The following is a 23,683-nucleotide window of genomic DNA, read 5'->3' as shown; positions in this document are numbered from 1 at the left end:
CTGTTATTAAATTCGTTATTTCATGTCTTCCGATGTCATGGTTAAGGTAATGCTGTGGTTTGTCGTTCACGTTATTTTTTAGTTTAATGAACTTATCGGTTGTCATCCGTTGAAATGAAGGATTCAACACAACAATCAATGCTCAATGGTTAATGAAATACCGCCCACATTTCATTCGAATTCGAATGGTCATTCAATAAATTAGAAGCTTCACCATTCATTCTGGTTACACCCGGATTCACAAAAGCAATTAGACTAAAGCTTAAGTGTAGTTTGGGATAGTTTCAGCAGACTTAATTAAATTAGCGATTCCGACTAGCGGTTTGTAAATTCCAAACTTTCTTGCTGTGCAATTTCCATTAGTCTGGAAATAAATGTGTTGGGGATTGGTAAGGGTTTAACGTTTCGTAAGAAAACCTTCGTTAGGGAGTAAAAAAAAAATTGAAAGGTCTAAAGGTCTTTTACGGACATCCCCATCCCACACGATAGAGCTTTTATCCCAAGAAAAATAAGTAAAAATTATGCCTTTTTCCAGCTCCTGTTTAGTAAAACACAGTGTGGGAAAGTGTAATGAACGTGTGACCATATTCTACACAGCTTTCCTTTTTTTGGGTGTGACCACTTTTGAATTGTTTAGTAAAGTGGTGGTCAGATACGATGTGGTGTCGGCAAGCCTCGTAGTGTAAGACAAGATCGTATGAAGAATCTGGTTATTGTTTTTGCTGCTAATAAATACTAATAGGTTTACTGAGCAGAAAAAATACTGAATTCGGACAAGAGTGCAGCGAGAGTTGTGAGTGAATCGAACGAGTGAATCGAACGAGTTGGAATATCCTAGTTTTCCACTTGGTGAATACAATGTTTTTCATGCGTGGGCGGTATTAATAACTATTTTTCTTCACGACACGAAAATATCACTTCATTATAACGTATTTAATAACAAAAACAAACTGACAGTTCACAAGAGCAAGTTTCTATTTTCTGCCCATGGGAAAGGACGAGTGGAGAAAGTAGACATTTTTACTTCCAAGCTGTCAAAAACGTCAACAATATTTTGTCAATGCCTTATTACATTACTGGAGATAACTAGAGACCTTGTTTGGGAAATCAAAGCAATAACAATTAGAATATCGCATGCTGGCCCGGAATGTCTCTGTGATTGTTGTATGAAAAAAGGGCTTTTTACAAAGTTTCTTCATACTTCGCAAAAAAGGCCAGTAAGGCCCTGGTCGCAGACTTTTCATGTTTGAAGCATGCAAAATCTTTAACTTCGGTTAAATTAAAAGTGTCGTTTTCGAGTGTTTGTTGGCCTCTCGGCTACGCCTAGGACCACTAAAATTTACACGAAAACTATTCTTTTCAGCCCTAGTTATGTATTAAGGACTATTGAGTGGAGAAAATGCGGTTATTCACACCGCACACATGAAACGATTAACATTGAGTGGTGATCGTTAACCACTATTTCTATAGCAAGTCCATTCTCAAGCATAATTTATTTCAGTTTTATTTTCATTTTAAATTAAAATAAAGCGCAAAGGGACAAAAACTGTTTATGTATGCGTACTGATGACCGTAGGCGCCTATTACAGACTCGAGAATAACAATTTACAATCTAGATTAGTGATGTAAACCGAGAAAAATAATTCAGTTGAAATTTTACTGGAAAATGCATAAATTCAACAGAAGAAAAAACAAATGAATTGCCTCACATTATTACAGCATTCCATTTGCATTAAGAAGTAAAATATACACATTTTTCTCTCTCGATTTTTACATTTTTTTATTTTGATCCGATGCATACAAATATTATATCATCGTCGTCGTCGTACATGACCTGTTTATTTTTTTTCCACCATCCCACAATGCGATAACCATAATTTTAAATGTATTAAAGTTGTCAGACATTTTTAATGTAATTATTTCGATCAAAACTCTACGTCTACAGTTAGTGTAATGACTGCCAGCGAACGAACGTAACGTAAGTACACATTCATCATCATTAGGCTAATGAATAAATTTTGTTTTAAAATAATAACACAAAATGCTTGAACTTTCAAACAAATAATTTTCGACGAGTTTTTCTTTCTGTTTAATTTTTCATTGCGATCGTACTTCATGCCATACATGTCTAACAAAACAAAACCAGTGGTACTGGTGAATTAACGTTAGACTCCAGATAAAGATGATGTGTGTGTAATGTGACGTGTTGTCGCTTATGGACCGACAACAGTTGAGGATTGAAAAATTGAAAACATTAGAGTACGTTAATAAATAAAGTCTAACAATATTATCAATGTGTGTACTGCACAGACACTGGTATGCGCATCAGCAAAACATTTTAATCTAGGTTGTCGTACAATTACAATACAACATGCTGGGCCATTCGTTCAACTGATTCCATTTCCATATATTCAGTAAATTGTGTAAATACTCAGTGTTAACGGAGGAACGAAGGCTTTTATAATATAATATGTATTCTTCCCGAAAGACAACATGATTTGTCATCAGGATTTTAATTGGATTTGAATTTTATAGCAAAATGTTTTAGCTGTTTGATTAAGAAATTAGAAATGGAATTCGAAACCCTGAACAGTGATACAGTGTGGTAATACTCTGAGGATCTATTTCAGCATTTTAGTTGGATTAATTTTAAATTAATGGATTGCCAACACTAATCCTATTGACATACATGTTTTACGGTCTCATAGGTTATCAATCGATATAATAATCAGCTACATTCACACACATAACCGCATATTGTGATGTCGTTGAATAAATGATTAATAGATGAAATGCAAATACAGAACATAGTAATTTTAATATCCACTTGTGCATCAAACATACCCATGCTCTTTCATATAAACATGTTCCGAATATATTACACACAAAAAAAGCCCTTAAGGAGTAACGGTGACGCAAGTCCTTGTGCATTTCTTTGGAAAATAACTGATATCGCCAGGGGTGACGCATACTGTATCTGAATTGAACTCAAAGATTTTCACAAAGAAAATTTTACTTCAAGAAAATTGCGTCACAAATGACAGATGCATCACCTTCCTTCTTATAACAGTTTTCTTAAAAGTTTACTCAACATCTGCCACTTGTGACGCAAATTTTTTGGAGTAAGATTTTCTTTGTAAATTTTGTTTTAGTTCAGAAGCCGTCCCTCAGTTATGCAAGACATACTTCATGTCTCATCAGGCCATGTCGTCAGTGGTACTTGATACAATACTCTAAGATCTCTATACAAATTTGCTCATGAACAAGTCTAGTGAATCATTGTTGAAAAGAAATTTCAACTCATCACCAAACTTGCTCTCCCACTTACTACCGTGCTGCCATGATTCCTTAGTCCTAAAATTTTTTTTTCTGTTGGACTTGCGCCACGCTCGCCTACTGCCGTGCGAAATATTCTCCGATTCTCACGAAAGGACACTACAAATCATAAAACATGTTCATCGAAACGTATGAAAGCTTTATTAAAAGTTGCGCGTGATTAGCCATATCATCGACAATGGTTGATTGGAATTATAGAGAAGTCCCGGTATAAAGTACATTTCAATCCATTAAATGATTGCGGTGTACCTTACTCTTTCCATTCGTAATGAGTTTTAATGTAAAACGAATTTAATTGCCTGATGTGGTGGATAACATTTGATTGCGAATAGGAGAGATGCAACCACAATCATACGTTTTGAGGCATCGTTTTGCCTACCCTAGCTATTGTATGATGTCATACCTATATGGCAAATTCATAGAATTTCGTGAAACACTTCACCACAAACACCTCAAATCATTCTGTTCAACGTTCAAAAATATCATCCCATGTGGTTCAATGAATATGAATATGGAACATCAAATCGGTAATGTGGCAGAATTCTCATCTTAAACTACATTTACGAGACTGACTATTATATACACATAAAACCAATCCCTTTGTTTGTTATGAGTTTGAACGGTTTATTCCGTAGAATTAAGGCAAATAAAATATTCAATGAATGTGACACGACAACAATTTATGTGAATTAATGTAAATTGGGGCTAATTTAATTGCATTTGCACACAGTTCAATGGGAATGGGATAAGACGTGTATTATACATGCGAATTAGCAATATCAATTTCGGTTTTGCATTTCAAACTGCTTGGAATGAAAAGTTTTTTTTTATTCCGTTTGAATTGAATAGACGCAAACTTTGTTGTCTATAAACAGGATGGTTAAGTTGAAAAGTTTGTTTAAAATTGAACAACTTTTCCGAAGGAGCTTTTGCATTTGGCTAATTCGATTTTGTGTTTACCACAAGCAACCAGCTCTGATGCAAATAGACATCTAAATAAGTCATTTCAGTTCTATTCATGGTATCACTTCGATTTTCCATCAGAAGGATGATATAAATTTCCTCGGCAATCTATTCAATCCCCGGTACAAGTATGGTGTTGACTAAGCTCTTATTTTTGGCTGAATGAAATAAATCATTATTTGGATTCAAACTTAAAAAGGAAAACTTTGAATGGAAAGTTTTATCCCCGTTTTTGTTTAACTTGACTTTGAAGCGTGTCTTTGTCATACACTCAAATTTACCGAAAGAGAAAACCTTTTCAAATACGATTTAAAAAAACATGTGCACAGCTTTACGGGATGAGAATAGACGAACGATTTGATAATAAAAAATCAAATCGAAATTTCTTTCTATGAAATGTGTTCGTTCATGTGATGTGACAATATGTGTCACATTAACACCATTCACATACATATTTGTTCGGTGAATGCCAGCCTATGCAAGCTTATGTGAGCATGACAAACTTTTAAAAAAAAAGTTTCGAACAATATTTGATATCGGTCCCATGTTTCACATAAAAGTTACTGTGAAAAAGATTACTTGTATGTCTACTGAATCGGAAGGTGTCACAGACTCGGAATCACATCAAAAATTGACGAACATTGTACCCTGTTTATTATGGAAATATTTATAGTTTACCTTACATAAAGCATACATGGGCGCATCCTAATTGGGTTTCTCTGGCTAATCATCTGTTATATGGACACAAATGACAAAATTTATAACTGACCTCTGGCTAATGTGGTCTTATATAGCGAAATGGGTGTTAAAACAAATGAAGTTACTATCTACGTCACAAGGACGAAAAAGTTGAAAAGTCTAGTTTTCGCGTGAAGTTTGTTGATGCAAAGCCGAGGTCAATAACCTCGCAAAAACATGACTTTTCATTTTTCGTCCGAGTTTCGTACAATGATGTTTTGCATGCTGAGGGCACCGAAAAAATGCTTCTTTGATGAAATGAACCGTTGGTGCAGAAGCATGTAAAAGATTTACATGCTACATGTGTCGAAGACTGTACTTTTCATGCATTTCTTTCGACGACCCCAGCTCGGAACAAAAATGAATCTCGGTTTTTTGTATGTTTATTGATCTCGGTTTCGCCTCGAATTAACCAAATTCACACGAAAACTCGACTTTTCAATTTTTTTTTTAAATTCCCTTTAAGTCAGGCCGTAAGTGTGCCTAAAATTTGAATTTTTAGTGAACGACTCGATGAAAAAGTGAACCGAAAAATACATTTCAACGCTTCATTGTATGAAAATGACGCTACGTTAGACCTCCGCACTTTCCATTTTGAATTTCGACCGCACTTACGGCGTGAAAAGACTATTGTACCAGACACAAAGAACAAAGAAAATATCATCCATTGCACTTGACACTAAATGATACTTTGAACAAAAGAAGTAACAGATTCAATTATTATTATGGCAATGACGCTACCATATCTGAAAGATTGAATCTACTGCCCGAGACTTTTTGTATTTAATAAGACTGCTATTGAGGCTCTACTATTACCAGGAACTATTTTTGGGAAAACATTTTACCGAATTTTCCTTCATTTTCCCAATTTTTTTTCCGAAAATTATTACAGAAAATTCGGGAAAATCTAGGAAAATGTCGCTGAAAAATAATCGCTGACTCAGTTGATTGAGTAAGAACTGCTACAGCAAAACAGAATTATTTCACGTGATGTTTTTCCGTTAATTCTTTGATTCAGGGACTTTCGATCAATTTCAAGTACTATAAATAGTAAAGTACAAAACTCAAGTAAAATCGATACTCTGCCAAAGTTCTCTTACTGACTATTTTCAAAAAACCTTTAGCCGATTATACGTTCTTCACAATTAAGTATTGCCAATTGAAATCTATACACAAACAACCTTAACCTTTTACGATACTCAAGTATAACCTTTCTACTCGTTCAATTCGAGTGCAATGGAAAGCTTTCATAAACTATTCAGAACTAATCCTATTAGAGAGTTACGGTCTATTTTTAAGAAAATGTAAAATATCAAAGTTGCATCGAGGAAAAATTATATGTGCATTGTAATGCACTGTCGGGCGACCGTTTTCGATGAATAAATAATGGTGGTGGTGACACGGTATATAAAATGACCTCATTTCAAATTTAAAAACTTCACAGCTGTAGCAAGAATGATAAACAAGAAAACTGAATCAACAAAAATTGTTTTATAGATAGTCGGGCATGTGTATACTATATGTACATACCTACCTACATGTTACATAATTTGCGTCAAACGGATTTAAAAAATATTGTTACAATCGATGCGGGTTACAGAGATTTTCTTTACACAGAACGGAAATTTGTTTCTGAGTCATGCCGAGACGAAGAAATACTTCAATGTAGGGTACGTAAGTGTATTTTCTCTGCTATAATAAAACATTGAATGGGATGAGTGGGAATGGGTGAATGTAATCGGGAAATGGTTTTATGTTTGCAGCAAATATTAGAAATATGTCACCACACTTGCTGCTATTTACTGAACGAGTACAGAATTGCAACAACAAGAAGAAAGAATTTTTCAGAGGAAATAAAATGGATTCGTAAACACTGTCGCCTACGATGAAACATCATACGAATGTGATGCACATTCTCTGCGGTGTTGAGATATGTACGGTGTTTCGATGCAACACATATTTACGGTGGCCAGTGGTCATAATAGAAATATTTCTGTGATGTGCGTATGAAATTTTCAGTACTAAAAGCTTGTTGAAAATGAGTTTTACTACTGTGCACTAAAGTGGACAAAATAATGTTTATCTGCTTCTACATACATGCAGTTAACGTTTGTAGCTACCAATTTAGGAATGTATTCGTTGAATAAGGAAGATGCAAAGTAAGCATTTGTCTCAATGCTCTCAACAAATCAATAGCGTAGCAGTTGATTCGTCCGCTTTCGACTACTCGATTGAGTTTTCAGTGTGAGGTGTTCAAACCTCAACCGCAGTCAGATTTGAACCGATTGCTAAAGTGATTGAATCGGTTCAAATCAAGTGAAGTTCTGTGTAGAGCTTTCACCTTGTTGAGAGAACTGCTACTACTAGTTTAACTAGTAGCGTACCACGGAAAAATCGTAACGAAAAAACTTTCAATTGGACAGAAAGTGTCGACGACCCATTGATTGTAACAGTAACTACTATTACGGCTAATTCATTGTTGAGATTTTACGACAGGCTAGAAGGGAGCAACAACAAATAATATTCCCCAGTTCTTTCCATTTTCATGATGTTCGGTGGGTGGATTAAATGAATCAAATGAAAAGAAAACTGTTCAAAGGAGCACCAGTGCACCAAATTCAGACCTTTATGCGATAAAAAGTGTGCTAAATGGACCGAACTGACGAGAAAAATTAACTAACTTTGAAATCTTTGAAGATTTTTACTAAAAGTGAGATGTTTGCCTGTCGTTGCAGCAGCACATTTGATGTGGGAAGAACATGAGAGATGTCATTAAATCGTTAAATAAATAAATAAAGGCAAAAGTCTGGTTACATCAATGACTAATAGAAACGCATTCATTACAAAACGCCACAGAGAAAAACAAATTTACGTAAACATCTGTTGAACAGAAAATTTGAAGGAAAAAAATCTCAATTTCTTCTTTGCTGAATAGTAAAAGTGATAGTTGCGGTGCCTCTATTTAAAATCGTAGGTTCGTTCAACTTGAAGATTTGATGTAAATCTCGAAAAAAATTACCAAACACTCGATTTTTTGTTTAATTCTACAATATTGATTTATCGGCTCGTGAAGCATTTGAGTCGCGTAAAGCAATCATCAACCAACGAACTCAGTAAGTAATTTTCGTTCAGATCAAACAAATTCGTAACTCAACGACTCATTAAAACAAGAAAAAACTTTGTTTACAACGAACGGCACTGACGAGTACGAGTTCTAGTAGTTATTTGTAAATAAAAATATCGAAAGGTCGGATTTAAGGAAAGATGGTACAGAGGGACTTTTTTTCTAATAGTAGACCAGGCTCCGTCTGTGATGTTTTAAAGGCTTGCTGGTTATATTATATGCATATAACAATATAGAGCAAACACCCCTCAGCTTGAATGGTCCAACTTTTATATTTGCTTGTCAGAGAAACGACGGTCTTTTACACTCGAAGCTAGGTGAAGTCTCTATCAAGGCATCCACTGATCCTAACGTAAACGTTCCCCAGGTGTAAGACATCACCTTCTGAAATTCATCAAAATTTTCAACCCTTGGCTGGCTCTAACATTCTTTCAGCGATTTTCCAATGACATATATCTTGTCTCGTATATCCTGTAGCTGCCGTAATTTACGTACAAAAACATTCCTTTTCGAATTATGCACTTTTACCGCTACCGATAGGCGCACCAAGCGAGTTGAAAAATGAAAGGACACCGGCTTTGGATTATTTAGGCTCAGGTGTGTCTGGGCATATTAAAAATATCTCCGACAGAACCTAGTTAACTTTCAAAGAAATTCCCCACAAAAAAACATAACGGTTCAATGAAATAACAGGGTGAGAGAGTTTAATGGACAAATAATTCAAATCTTGATGTTAAGAGATTACAAAACAACGCCTCAGTAAATATATTGCTTGTCACCGTTACGTGGACAATTTTCTTTTAATTTAATTGTTGGCCGATGCTAATGGCACGCGCGTGCGAATAGTGTATAATAGACTATTCGCACGCGCGTGCGATTAGTGTATCATAGACTATTCGCACGCGCGTGCGATTAGTGTTTAAGAGACTATTCGCACGCGCGTGCGATTAGTGTTTAATAGACTATTCGCACGCGCCCTAATCTTTGGCTAGTCAGAAAGTATTAGAATTCTAGTTTATTTTGCATATACAATGTGTTGTAGCACAGCACTGCTACTAGCATGATCAGTGTTCATTGAACACTCATTCTTCCAACGACTACTCTATTTTACATGAAAATATTTATTCCGGTGTTTTTTAGTTGTGTGACGTATTGTGAAGTTTCAGTACCCTATTCAGAAGACGACTCATGCTTGAAGTGCGTTGATGTGTTGTGTGTTTTTATTTACACTCCAAATATTTCTTATTTTCATTCTAGTAGCAGAGTTGTGGTTGTAGTCGCACGTTAAAACTTTTTTTTCGAATAATTGTCCCTATGATGCAGTCACAGATGGTGCAAAGTTCGGAGCAATTCTGAAGATGTAGTATTCAGTTATATTTGGCAGTACCTGAGTAGGGGGAAACCTTACGTGGTTGTCCAGAGATGCGAAATCAACGGAAAAAAAATGGTTCCTTCTGTAATGTTTGTCATCGCTCTAACTTGAGTAAATCGATTCAGATTTTGATAAACTATTTTGCTCCCGTTTCGTAATCGTAGAATTAGAGCTATTATAGGGGACTTGTTTTTCGCATATAAATCTTCGGAGCTATGCAACCAATGGCATCGTTAGGCACAGCTGACGAAATCTATACCTCCCCTAACAGGGGAAAAAATTGTCAATATCGGATGATGGGATCGGAAGTTAGAGTTACTTTTGCTTCTATCTTGTGTAAATTTCATCTGATTTTCGTGAATTTTTTTATTTTAGTTTAAAAGGTATGTATGACTGTAAAGCAAAGGTATTGTTTTTAGAGCACTAATAAAATTTCTGCCGCCATATTGGGTTTTAGTGTTTTTGCCCACTTCTTTGAGTCATTTTCAAGCGATTTTAATTAATTATTTAGAGATGCAGTTTTACAGTGTAATATTGTAATATGATTGAAGCTTTGACACAGATAGGTGTTTCATACGGGTCGACGCAGCTTATGTTTTTGTAAAAGTAGTGACTAGGTGACTTTTTTTTCTTTTGTAGAAGGAATCAGTGGCTGTGTCTCGGTCATTTTGTAAAAGGAGTCACTAGATGACTTAGCTTTATTATGTAAAACGGATCAGTAATTGTGTCTCAGTCATATTGGGAAAGGAGTTACTTTTGACTTCGGTTTATTTTGTAAAGGGAATCACTAGGTGACTTCGTTCTCTTTTGTAGGAGGAATCAGTGGCTTTGTCTCGGTCATTTTGTAAAAGGAGTCACTAGATGACTTCGTTTTATTTCGTAAAAGGGATCAGTATTTGTGTCTTAGACATATTGTAAACGAAGTCACTGTTGACTTCGTTTCGTTTTGTAAAAGGAATCATTAGGTGACTTCATTGTTTTTTGTGGAGGAATAATTAGTTGTAACTCGGTCATTTTGTAAAAGTAGTCACTAGATGACTTCGTTTTATTTTGTAGAAAGGATCAGTAGTTATACCTCTGTCATTTTGTAAAAAGAATCACTAGTTGACTTCGTTTTGTTTTGTGAGCGCGTGCGATTAGTCCATTATACACTAATCGCACGCGCGTGCGAATAGTCTATTAAACACTAATCGCACGCGCGTGCGAATAGTCTATTAAACACTAATCGCACGCGCGTGCGAATAGTCTATTATACACTAATCGCACGCGCGTGCCATTAGTCACTTCGTTAATTGTTTCGTCCCCATTTTTGATTTTGTATTATTTCTTTGCGTTAATTTGTTTCAAGAAATAGTCATTTACTTAACAAAAGAAAAAAGTTGGAACGTCCAGTTTCGATGTGAATTTTGTTGATCCGAGGCGAAGCCGAAGCCAATAAACACACGAAAACTTGACTTTTCACCTTTAGCCTCTAGTTTTGTAATACGATTTTACATATTGATTTCGTCGAAAGTTCATGAAAATCTATGAAAAGAACGATTTTCCACCCGCAAGCACGTAAAACATATTGATGCCACACTGTGAAATTTTCTATAAATGATTTGTATTGAAACTAATCTCATCGTTGTTGGTTGGTAGAGTAAACAAGAAAAAAAATGGTACGAGTCGAATAAAGCTCTGAGCACCCGCTGATTCAAATGATTACAGTTTTATATCTGTAAGTATACTACCGGTAGCTCTTCAAATACGAAGAAATGAAAGAAAGAAAAACATCGAACCGTAATAAAACCCAGTTCGTTTTTCATCCATGCTCTTAGAAAAATAAGCAGTCGGTCAATCTATCAATTTATCGGATATTTCAATCGATTTTTCTTGAAACAGTTAATCGCTTTACTCTGTCGGATAGCATGAAACCAGTAAAAATAGGTCTTCGATGGTGAACCACACGTGAATAGTCAATCTGACAAACAGCTGTTCGGAGAGTATGCTCACCTGACTAAGTCCTTGGCTCAGTTGTGACTAAACGAAAAATTATTAATCCAACAAACAGCCGCAATTAATTTATTCGGCGCTAAGTGATAAAAACAAGCTACAACTACTACTGTTTGCACGACAAATTTTACAACAAAATTCAATAAAACGTCGAGAAGTTGTCCGAAGGTCAACCGTTTTTTTCTTCTTCTTTTTCTTCTATAAACGTTACAGCATTGTCTCCCGCACCTTCTACAAAAGAAACGTTTTTTTTTCGTCACTGGTATGTGGTTTCTTCGATTAACTATGCTGAATGTAAACATTGTATTAACCAAATAAAGTAAATAAAATGAAAAATTCATCACCTAGATAGCATTTTGCATAAATTTAAATAATTGAAAATCAATCAGAGAGTATTGTAAATGTGACTAATGTGAACGAATCGAAGTTAAAAGAAACATGGAAAAGACATGGAAGAAAGACAAAAAAAACACCTTCGTCGTCGTCGTCGCCGTAATATTTTTTCTTCTAAATGCGAGAGAAGATTACAGAACTCTGTTGAATTCATGTGGTCATATGATTTTTACAGTTTTGATTTTATGGTGTGTAGGTAGACCAGTTTGTGTACAAGTTTATGTACTTAAAATTCACCACGTCAATATCGAGAGTCCCACTACGTTTAGATTGAAAGAAACGTTTTTTTTTAGATTCGGATAGGTACATCATATGAAACGCATTAATAATCCATCGTTTTATACGTCGCAATTCGATGCTACTAGGGTGGTTCAAATTTGTATGAAAAAATGTTCTTTGGTAACCATAGGAATTCTGAAAGGCCATGGCCAGAAACTAATATTGACACACAAAAAAATCAAGAATCGATCGCAATTGATCGCAAAATCAAAATGTGAAAAGGTGCTAAATGTTGACTCCTCAAAATCGGAGTTAAATTGGCATTTAGTTGAATTTTTAAAATTCTTCAATGGTCTCAATTCATTCACTTTTCTCTGAAAAAAAAAATTATTTCAGAATTCCTATGGTTACCCGAAAAAGTCAAACAAAGTGCTTTTTGAACCACCCTTATACACACACACACGAACGTAAAAGAGATGAATTAAATTCGTGATGAAATTTTTAATTATAAATGAAAAGGTTCGGTCGATGAACAACATCATACTATGTACATGAAACTCATATACTATAAATGTATCGTCAAAATTTAAATCTCGAAATTCACTCCAAAAGACAACGTCACACAGGAAATGATGAAATCGGAGAACGAAGGTAAAATATTTAAATGGGGGAGATAAATTTAGTTGTTTTTTTTTTGTCATCTTCTTCATATTGTCTTTGGTTTTATATGGTGCGGGTGAAACATGTGGTAGAATTGCAATTTGTTGCATTTGACTTTTGTTAATATATTTTGTCATTTTTTTGTGTGCAATTAAACTGGGAATTTTCGACCATAAAGTTGATTTAAATGTAATATTGCATGCAACAAGGATACAAAGCTTATACCGTACTGGTAGTTTGTGCTCAGCATAAATTGTTACAAAAAGGAACATGAATGGGTCTTTAGAACAAATAATAAATTCTTGGTATTCCTTTAGTTTCCAACAAGAATTGAATTCCGGTTTATAATAGGATACAACATCAGACGAACATAGAACCACTTTGTTCGTCGATTAATTTTAACATTTTCTGGACGTGTTATGAACAAAAACGTTCAGTTAAATCGACTTAACAATTTGAAAATTACAATCGTTGCCCAAAGCTGAAAACGCTTCGAACATAACACAAGCGGTAAGTCTGTTATGCGTAACGATACGATGAATTTACACTGTAGGTATAACTAAGGAAAGAATAGTTATGATTAACCTTTCAGAAACGGCTTTCCATCTGTTCTAGACAACGACGACAAAAATGAGTGATGAGCACTGAATGGTGTTATCTTATATTGTATGGTGTTTGTTGTAACAAATGAAGTAAAAGACTTGGTATCAAAGATCAGAAAATATTTTAAGCAAAGATTTGTCGATTATAGAAGGATACGTTTGCCGTTTCTCACAGGTTAAGGAATGGTTAGAAGTTAGTATGTCTACCAAACAATATCATTTCAGCACGAGCATCTTCTAATCATGGAATGAAGCTGTTGAATCGGAAGGGCAAAATTTAAAGTGACTAATTAGGCCGATGATGAACCAGAAACACCAGGCACAAAAATCTACAAAATGAGAAAACAAAACTTTTCTCTTGAAACTGGTATGAAAGACTGTCTAAGTCAGTGATAACTAATCTCAAGCACACCTTCGAGTATCGAGTATTCGATAAGGAAGGATCAACCCTGGATGGAAAAGTGATGGGGTGCAACAGGGAGTAAACAATTTCGATATGTATAATCTGGCAACAGCTGGTGGCTACATTGTTGGTAGTACGATCTGTATTAATTTATCGTGTGTTACTTGTCACACACACCAATACAAAGGGAAAATCAAGGTCATCAAATCATCAAAGCCAGCTGTTTCAAGAAATTATTTACTCCCTGCACTGTAGTGAAAACGGTAACACATATTTGGGGTAAGCCATTCGGAACAAAGAAACCTAGATCTGCGTACCAACTTCATTCGACTGTGACCTTCTGCACCCAATAATCTAACATTATGTAAAGACTTCAGTAATTAGGAGTATCGCGCATAACAACGATATCTGCATGCCTGCCTTGGCAAATATTTCATATTAATTTGCCTCACATTACGAACTTGATGTATGCGAAGCCAAAGATAAGAACGAAGAGATGAAAAAAAAATGTTCATAAATAACTCTCCAATTACGCTCTACACTTAGCTAATTATTTCTGTTTCTTTTAAACTTTATAATGATGCATAAAATACTGGACATCAAAAGGTCAATTAAACTTAATCAGTTTTGTAACGTACACAATACACGAACAGAGAAACAGACAAACATTACGTAAATGTTGTAAAAAGAGACGACAAAACGACAAACATTCTTAGCTAATAAACCAAAAACATGGACAATAATCTTACCTGTACTTGAAACATAGTCACCGAATCGTCAAGCATTTGTATACGTATCGCCAATTTTTTGCCACCACGATGAGGCGTCGAACCATCGACACCGGATGGGGTGCTTAGGGAATGTGTCATCCGTGAACCGGGCACGGTTTTTGTGGGTCCCATCGAATCCAAAGACATTTTTGAAACAGATTTTCCGTTCCCGTTTCAAATGATATCAAGAAAGAAAAAAACCGAACGAAAAAGGAAAATCAAAAATAAAAATTTTGTTGACGAAACGACGTTGTCTTTTGAATGGAAAAGCGTTGTGATGTTTGGTACTGTTTTCGGAAATGGGAAACTAGTTGATGTGATGGAAGTTCTGCGTCGTTATATGCGACAGTGTCAAAAAAGTGTCATCTGGAAAATGAAAAGAATTTTTTTTTGCGGTTAATCAAATTTTCAATTCTACAATATCGGTTGTTCTAATCCTACTAGTAGGTATTGGTAAATTTACCGAAAATATGTTCAGTAAATTTCAGTAAATTCGGTAAATGCCCTGTCTGCTAGTCTCGTTAACTATAACGCCTAAATACTTATATACAAATTAAACGAAAATTTTCTATGTTTTTTTGCGACTACAGCAACATTATTCATTGGCAAAATCTGCTCTATGAAATCCCCGAACGGCATGAACATAAATGATGTTTTATTGAAAAATCATATAAATTATGATTCTCATACAAGCACGTCCGGCAAATAATATTATACATCAAAATGTCATCTAAAAGCAAAATAAAAACCGAAATATTCGCAATAAATGGCGCACTCTATACCAGTAAGAGATTAGGGATTTGAAGGTCTTCTTTAACGATAATTAATTTTATCATTGAACGTCATTTTTTATGATTTATAGATTGATTAGTTCAGCTTATGACGTGATTGAATTTACTGGTTATAAGTTAGTACATTTCGGCAAAAAAGTTTTTCACTTCTAACTGAATTAGTGTATAATCGCCTCCGAGATAATTTCAACAATGGAAAATTAAAGTCTTGTGGAAAACTTTAATTGGGGGAGTGAGATCATCATTGGGTAATATTTTGGTTGGCAGCAGGGACTATTTTTGGGAAAGCGTTTCCACATATTTTCTTGAATTTTATCACATTTTCCTAGAATTTTCCATTTTCCCGAAACATTTTTGGGAAAATATGGAAATATTCTGGAAGATGTGGGAAAACATTTTCTCAAAAATACACCCTGTTTCGCAGACCTTTAAATTGTTGCGAAAACATTTTCTCTTTACAGATTTTGCAACCATTTCAGCCGGCTCCTAACCTTTTAAAGTAAATGCGAGAGTTGTTGCAAGAAACATTTTCCTTTTACGAATTTTGCACCTTCTATTGCAACTATTTTAGGGGAATGAACGACATACCCGGGTGAAAATAGTATCTTCAATTCGTCGAGATTAACATCTTGCTTCACTCCTAAAATTCTTTTAAGAAAATAAGTTGCTGATTTCGGCACTTTGAGCATTTCTTTTTCACTAGGGTGTACACAATACAAGAACCCAAACAATGGGAAGTCACCACAAACAGGAAGCGTAAATTGATCCGGTAAAACTCCAGGACTCCCAGCATTGGTGGCACACCAATGGAATGGAGAATTTTAGAAAACAGCTGGTAATCCAGAAAAACACATTTCGGTAACATTTGTATCATCCCGAGTGTTCATATTTGAACAGACACAAATGATTTCACACGAAGATAAAGCTTGACCTAAACATCGCTGTGACGAGTTCCCTTAACGAGAAAATATTTTATTAAATTTAATTTCGAACGTCCAGCATATAGTCAGACAGACAGCCTCAATAAACAATTGACATGGGTATGGAAAAGCGACATGGGTATAGTGTCACATGTTTGATTAATCGGGATATTTAGTACTGAACACATAATTTAATCTCTGCGACGAAGAGTCTACGTATTTCAATTGGAAGAGGAATATACAGTTAAAGGTAGAGAAATTTCAGCATCAATTTGCTTCAGCTGTTCATAACAAACAATCAAAACTGTTTACGCGTTTTCATACAGTTTTACCACTACTACGCGCGTACAGCTTCAGCCGTATAAACAAGTCTGTTTTTAGTGTTTTGTTTCATGTTGAAATTTCACTGCCTCTGACTGTATACAATGCCTTGAGTTTTGTCAATTTTTCAACAGGAATAACAGGTCTCTATGTAATTCAGTGTGACATGTTCACGCGTTCACTAATTTTTTCACCAACTGAACAATACTCATGTTCAATAGAAGGGCTGATGAAATAAGAGCAGCCAGTACAGTGTACTCCGTTCAGCTTCTGGTAACAACTGAATCACCGCATAATGCCTTAATTTTGATATATTGAAGAGGTCTGTTCCTAAAGAGAATCAACCGTTCTCTAAAAACAGCGTCCGAAAACCTCCCATTTTGTTCAATACCATGGTACCACAATCCCATTTCAGTTATAATTCGCTAGACCCAGTTTCATCGGAAAATCATAAAATTTTCGGTGAATCATCATCCTTTTCAAATTGTTTTAATATCAAAATGAATTACGTTGAGTTATGATTGGCACGACGTGACTAAAGACATTCAAAGTCGTCAAAGATGTTCTAGTTGAGTCAAGTTTGTGCGTCATACAACGACAAAATATTCACTAAAAATTTCTCTTAAAATATCAAATTTTCGTTACAAATCGTCGACCGCTAAGATCGAGGAAGCTAATTCTTTCAATCTCCTTAATATGGTATTCAACCTGTCGAGGCTATATAAGGTATATTTCAAACCAATGAATTAAAGGTCGTTCCAAACGTGGAAGTGAAACAATGTACTCCATTGGGGTAGTCTCCATCCAACCAGCAATCTATCAATCAACGAACCTTTATTTCTAAAAAAAATCAAAAATCAATGAATTTTCACCTTCAATCAGCTTATAGTTTGCCTAATCTGTTCGTTAACATTTTAATCGATTGAAATAAATTTTTAAGAAGGAAACTCTGAAATGGCCATAATGAAAAGTGTGTCAATAACTAATGTACGGACATTCTAGCAGATATTTGAACTCGTCTCGAAGTCTAGTCACATTGATTAAATTTCAAATAAAAATAACTTTTTGAATTACAAATATGTCTGTCTGTGTATTGATTTCAATTTATATATCATATCATCAACGTCGGGCAAGGTACGATATTCTATTGTGTTATAACACTTTCAAATTAAACCAATCTCTGCCATAATTAATTCGATATTTTGGCTTTTATCATTCAAGAGGAAAGAAATTGAAGTGCTAAATAGAAGGGGAACGAGCGTATACATGTACATAAAGCAGCTCTCCGCATATTATTATCACAGTCATACGAGAAATAGATTTGTATAACGTCGGCACATTTTACAAACGCAAAACCAGCCAGCAATTTATGCAAATGATTCAGTTTTTCAATTAGAGTGCTTTCAGACGGGACGCTAATTTGTGATTGTTACGAACAACGAACCTCTGTGTATACGTCTTCGTTCTTGTTCTTATTAGAGAAACTAAACATTTATGATATCAAAATGATTGCAGCCAATTTGTAGTAGATGCTATTTGCCCAAAGGGTGCAAATAGTCTCTAATACATCATTTGTCTTCGGAGGCAAATAGTAGAGAGTCTTTTGGTAAAACGTCTTCCCCCTATTTTAGTCTAGTCGATAACGCAAAACGTTTACAAGAGTCTTCTGCTTATATCTCATCCAAAAAAGTTCCAAATGTGTCCTAGTAAGAAGAGAAATTTGTATTTTTGCTATAGCTTCTTGTCTCTTCTTGTTAGAATACTTTTAGAAGTATTTTTGGGTGAAATCTAAGCAGAAAACTCTTGTAAACGTTTGTACTGAAAATTGCGTTATCGACTACACTATTTTCTTGAATTTTTCCTTACAGTAAGAGGCTCACACATACAAACACAACTGACTACGAGTGTTACGGAATTAACAGGAAGAACTGTATAAACGTGCATAGCCAGTTTTGTTTGTGTGAGTGAATCAGCTGAAGCAAATTTGGATCGAGATTTTATTGCCCTTTTCCGTAAGGGAAAATTCATTTGGGAAAATTTGAAAAAATTTGGAAAATTTTAGAAGAATAAGTGAAAATAGTTTACCTAAATTAGTCCCTGGCAAATAGTTTTTAGTACCCTTTTTACCCCAAGGTGCCAATAGTCTTCAATACATTATTTGTTCCGGGTACAATAATTTTTGATACTTGACTCTAACGCACCTAAATGGTATGCCCATTTGTAGACGGAGAAACAAAATTTCATCTTTAATGTAACCCTATTTCTTAGATCATTTTGTAGAAGGAAAGACAAATTTGTGTCACCCTTGCAACAAGGTGCAAATAGTCTGCAATTCACTATTCGCTCACGAGTGCGAATAGTCTCTTATTCGCCCCGGATGCAAGTAATATATTAAAGACTATTTGCACCCGGAGGCAAATTTCAACTTCGTTTATTTACACGTTGAAAATACAAAGTAATTTACTAATTTCGTATAAGACACATATCCAAAACATCAAACAATTCAACCAGTGACTCTAAAAGGGGGATGCGTATCTCTAATTACTTGTTTAGTTTATATTACCTACTAAAATGGGACTGACTGGATTTCATTTATAAATAATAATAAAAAAACATTCAACAGCACTACAACATCCAAAAAAAAATTGTAGTGAAGAAAACGAATCCAAAATACGATCGAGTCTCTCGGCATTAAAAACTCTTTGGTGTGTTTAGTGTATAATATTTTTGTTTTTATTATTTTTTGATTTTGTACAATTTTTTTTTCTTCGTCTCTGTAATGTTTATTTTAACTGCCGCACACATCAATCGGGAGATATTTTTATAAATTTATGAATGACGATGCAATATGGATGGCTCGTATATATTTATAGGTAGTTCATATTTATATGCGCTATCTAGACGGATAGAGATATATACAGATAGGAGGTGTTGGGTTGTATATAGTGACGATAATGTGTATAACACTAATAAGGTGTGAGGTAATATCGTGTAGACATTACTCAAAATTAACGGTCGTATGTATCTTCGTTCTGTTAAATCAGCTTTGTCTTGTAAATAACTGCCACACTTCACACATCAAATAGGAAATAGTACTACGACAATAACGATTATATTGTGCCGCACCGATGCATACACTGTAGAGGCACGAATAAATAATTTTATGTTCGTTGTCCTGGGAATGTGAAAAGTTATACGAGAAGTTTTCTTCTTACTTTCTATTTTCTCCTTTAATTTAAAGTTTTTCGAACTTTTAATACTTTGGCACATCATCAATTTTCTGTTGGAACTGCAAGCAAGCAGAAAATGTTTTACGTTGGTTTACTTGTACAATGTACATCCATAGATGGCTCCTTGCTAACATTTTATTTATTGTCGTTGTTATGTTTGGTGACATAACATTTACAGTTCACAGTCGACATAAAGCCAAATAAAACAGTCCAGTCAATGGATAATACTGGCGGAAGCCAAACACTGACTAAATATAGCACAACCGATATGCGAACCACAGAAAAATTGGTTTCGTTCACTCATCAATAAAGAATCCGTTAACAAAGACTGTATACAACCACGCACCACATCCTCAAATAAATCTCAATTTCTTTTTGGGTGATACTTCGTTGAAGCATAAGGAGACGATAACCGAAACCGAAAACTTTGTGTAATTTCATTGTAATATACGAATTATATTCTCATCGTGAGCAAAGTTAGGAACCAACTTAAAATCAAATTAGCGTATTATGTCACGCAAAATTCGGTGTACATTATAATACATAGCAACCCTCTTGAGATACAATTCGTTGTTTAACCTATAATAATGACGAAAACAATCGACAAATAAAAAGCAATGCGTAATACAGTTTCGGACATTTCGTACGATAACACTCGGCCCTCGAAATATTGGAATGAGAATGTGTGATACACTGCTGGGTATTACTAGCAAAGCTCATCAAAATTTGGGATCAGAACTCAGGGGTTATTTTAGTCAAAAGGGTGTTAACGGAGATGAATTTTCGATCAAGTTATATTAGCCTTGAAGGCATCGACAAATAAAAATTTGAACTTTCTTTTCAAATCTTATGCGGTGTCATTCAAAGGGTGCGTACAGTAAGGCATGATTTCCACTTACAAAAAAACCACTCCGTTTTTCCTCCGTCTAGCTAAATCACGCCTATTTCTATTGTCTAAAGTGTAAACGAAGTGATATTTTCGTAAGTGGAAATCAAGACTAATGTCAGGTGAAGTTCACTGTGAAAATTTTGACAGGTCAAAATTTACTGGTCTGTTCACTACCGTTGCCCTAAAGGTCAGTTAAAATTATTTGGTCTTTCATCTTCGTTAACATTGTATAATAATGTTTATAGACTGTTATGATCAGAAAGAGAAGTCCAAAGACCAGTTAATTATATCGTTCCTTGCAGGACATGTCATTTTGCATTAATCATATACAATTTTGACACATCCCGCAACACAAGTTAAAATAAGTGGTCTGAATTATATTTTATTTTCTATCATAATTCCAGTTTGTAGAGTGTTAACGGAGAGTGAAAGAAAGTTAAATTTAACTGATCTGTAGGCCATCTGTCAAAAGTTCATAAATGAATAAAAAAAAGCGTAAGCTCAATTTACTCTCCGTGCTAGTTAAAATAACTGGTCCGAATTATATTTTCTTCACTATAATCATACCAGTCTATAAAGAAAACCTTTAGGTCCAACGACATACCGTCACAGTTCGTAAAACTGAAATTAATTTCGTGATTGAATTTCACCAAAAATAGTCTCTGTGTGAAATACTATTGAACCAGCAAAACAGAGTCATTTATGTACGAAATTGTAATCAATGTCGGACGTGTGAATTTCTATGAATTTCAAATAAAGAGCATTGCTTGAAGCTGTTAATTTGCCATCTATTTTCGGTTGCGTAGTATAAACACAAACAGAGAAACGGCAATAATACCCATAAGAACTGTTGTGTTGATTTGTTGTTTTTTTTTATTCATTTAGTTCTTTTGCTACATTTCGTTTCTCATCTCCATAACTGACAAGTTCATAAATAAAATTGCCTTTTCGGTGTGGACTAGTGTATCGACTTTTGAGAATGCGCTGCGTACATAATTCAACGTTCAATGTTTTGTAGCACACTTGGTGGATTTTACGACTTTAGTGTATTTTCTTTCTCGTAGAATCGAATTTTATTTTTATTTTTGATTCATTCTTTTGTTTGTTGATGAGAATAACAATGGATAATATGCATATCGAATGCAGCCATTGAAATGAACGAAAATTATTTTTAGGATTTTATGACCAACACTTCTTATACACATACCATAGCATAGACACATCAGGCGTAATGTCACATCACATCTGGTTCTGAACAAACTTTCTTAAAAATTGTTTTAAACGTTCAAATTGACTATACGTTGTTCGGTTGTTCCCGATCTCAAAATGAACTCAATTCTACTGAAAATTCCCACACGGCTTATAACACTTACTCCGGGCGTTGTACAGATATCGATTGCCAAAGTAAATTGATATACCGAACCATTTACACATAAGAACCGGGCGTTGTTTCCCGAACAGTAAGTGGTTGTGGTTTTATTCGCAAATTAAATAAAACTATTGAACGGCTGAGGGGGCATTTACTTATTAAATTGAAATTTTCTTTTTAATTTGAAACCAGCAACACACATCCGACTGGATGTATTGCATAAAAGGAAAACCATATGCCATACATCCAATTTAAAATTCAAAATCAATTAATAAACCAATGGAAAATGGAAATTAATTTTACAACAACAGCAACATCAGTAACAAAAATGCGTTATACGATAAATAAATGCCTCAGAATTGGTTTCCGATTCGACTCAGGGGAAAAAGAAATCAACTCTGTTTTGTTTGATGTGTGTGCCGTATGAACACCAACGTTCACACGTTATCAGTTCTAGTCTTATCACGATGTGAACTATGTAAAGAGTCTAACGAATTTAAAGATTATAGCAGAACATGTTCCTATCTCCAAAATTAAAATATTTCAATGCGATAAGAACGTTTTGTAACAGCAGAAATGTTTAAATAAAAATCTTTCCGATTTGTTATCAGCTCGCTGCCAATAATGCATTTGAAAAAGTAATCGAATTAAAAAATTGTCTGATTGAATCGAATTGAGGTGCGTTTTGAACTAAAATATTTTCTTGATTAAAAAAAGAGAACTTAGAGTGAAAAAGGGGAAGTGTCCCATTAGTACAAATGAACATTGCAATCTAACAATTAAACAACCCGTAAATTTACAGGTTGAAATCTAGCTGGAAGAAGAAAAAAAAATAAGCGAAACACTCAACTCCGACGTAATATTTAACATTCCCACTTCAATATCTCATTCAAACAAAACGAAACGAAGATGCGAAAAAAAAACTTTTCTTCCCTAAACAGACTGAAAATCCGAACGACCTACTTTCATAAATAAGTGGTATGGTAGGTATATACATCAACACAAATAGCAGCATCTCTCTACCACCCACAACGGATATTCCACCCCATTCCAATTTATGAATGAATAAAAAAAACACATTCCATCACAACCAACAAACTATAATCAAGTCTGGGCAGTTAATTCGCTAAAAACCTATGGAAACGTTTATCAATTGGCAAAATTACGGCAGATTTATGCAATAAATTGAGCAAAATTTGCGTTGAATGTAGTCTGTCCTCGAAAAATTAATCTTTATTATTGAAATTTTCACCAAACATAAACCATCCCTAAAAAACCTTTTTTTCCTAATACGAAAAGTCATTGATCTTGTACGAGGGAATTACTCTACTTACATTATCTGATGCCACATAATCCACAATACAAGGAATGTCGTTACTATTATTGACCACTCACTTAACACTATTTTATTCACTCAATTGATCACTGGTAATTATTTATAAAAACTTGATTTTTGATTAGAAAAGACAGCCAGAACACTTTAACACACCCAACTTCACAACGCCATTTTTCTATCTGACACTTCGAACACAATTTTTTTGGTGTAGCGAAGAGTAGGTGTTTTAGTTTTTGTTAGGTTGCAATTCCATAT

At 34.7% G+C, this 23,683-nt stretch overlaps 1 protein-coding gene across 2 annotated transcripts in view; it reads right to left on the bottom strand.

Annotated features, from left to right (window-relative positions):
• The window catches only part of LOC119076734 (FERM, ARHGEF and pleckstrin domain-containing protein 2), a 51,488-nt gene extending 27,870 nt beyond the window's left edge, over nucleotides 1–23,618 (bottom strand). Inside the window, exons 1-2 of one of the 2 annotated variants that reach the window (XM_037183651.1) lie at nucleotides 23,427–23,618; nucleotides 14,552–14,938 (exon numbers count right to left, since the gene is read on the bottom strand). In XM_037183651.1, coding sequence (XP_037039546.1) covers nucleotides 14,552–14,719 — 168 coding nt within the window. In that variant the 5' untranslated portion in view covers nucleotides 14,720–14,938; nucleotides 23,427–23,618. Of the gene's footprint in view, nucleotides 1–14,551; nucleotides 14,939–21,930; nucleotides 21,949–23,426 lie in introns of those variants that run through there. The other variant, XM_037183652.1, reaches the window with a different exon arrangement.
• Between the last annotated feature and the right edge of the window lie 65 nt (nucleotides 23,619–23,683).

Source organism: Bradysia coprophila, unplaced genomic scaffold (assembly GCF_014529535.1).
Source record: "Bradysia coprophila strain Holo2 unplaced genomic scaffold, BU_Bcop_v1 contig_232, whole genome shotgun sequence".
Taxonomy (NCBI): Eukaryota; Metazoa; Arthropoda; class Insecta; order Diptera; family Sciaridae; genus Bradysia; species Bradysia coprophila.
Note: the sequence above shows the minus strand (reverse complement) of the source record. Positions and strands in the feature narration are given on the sequence as shown.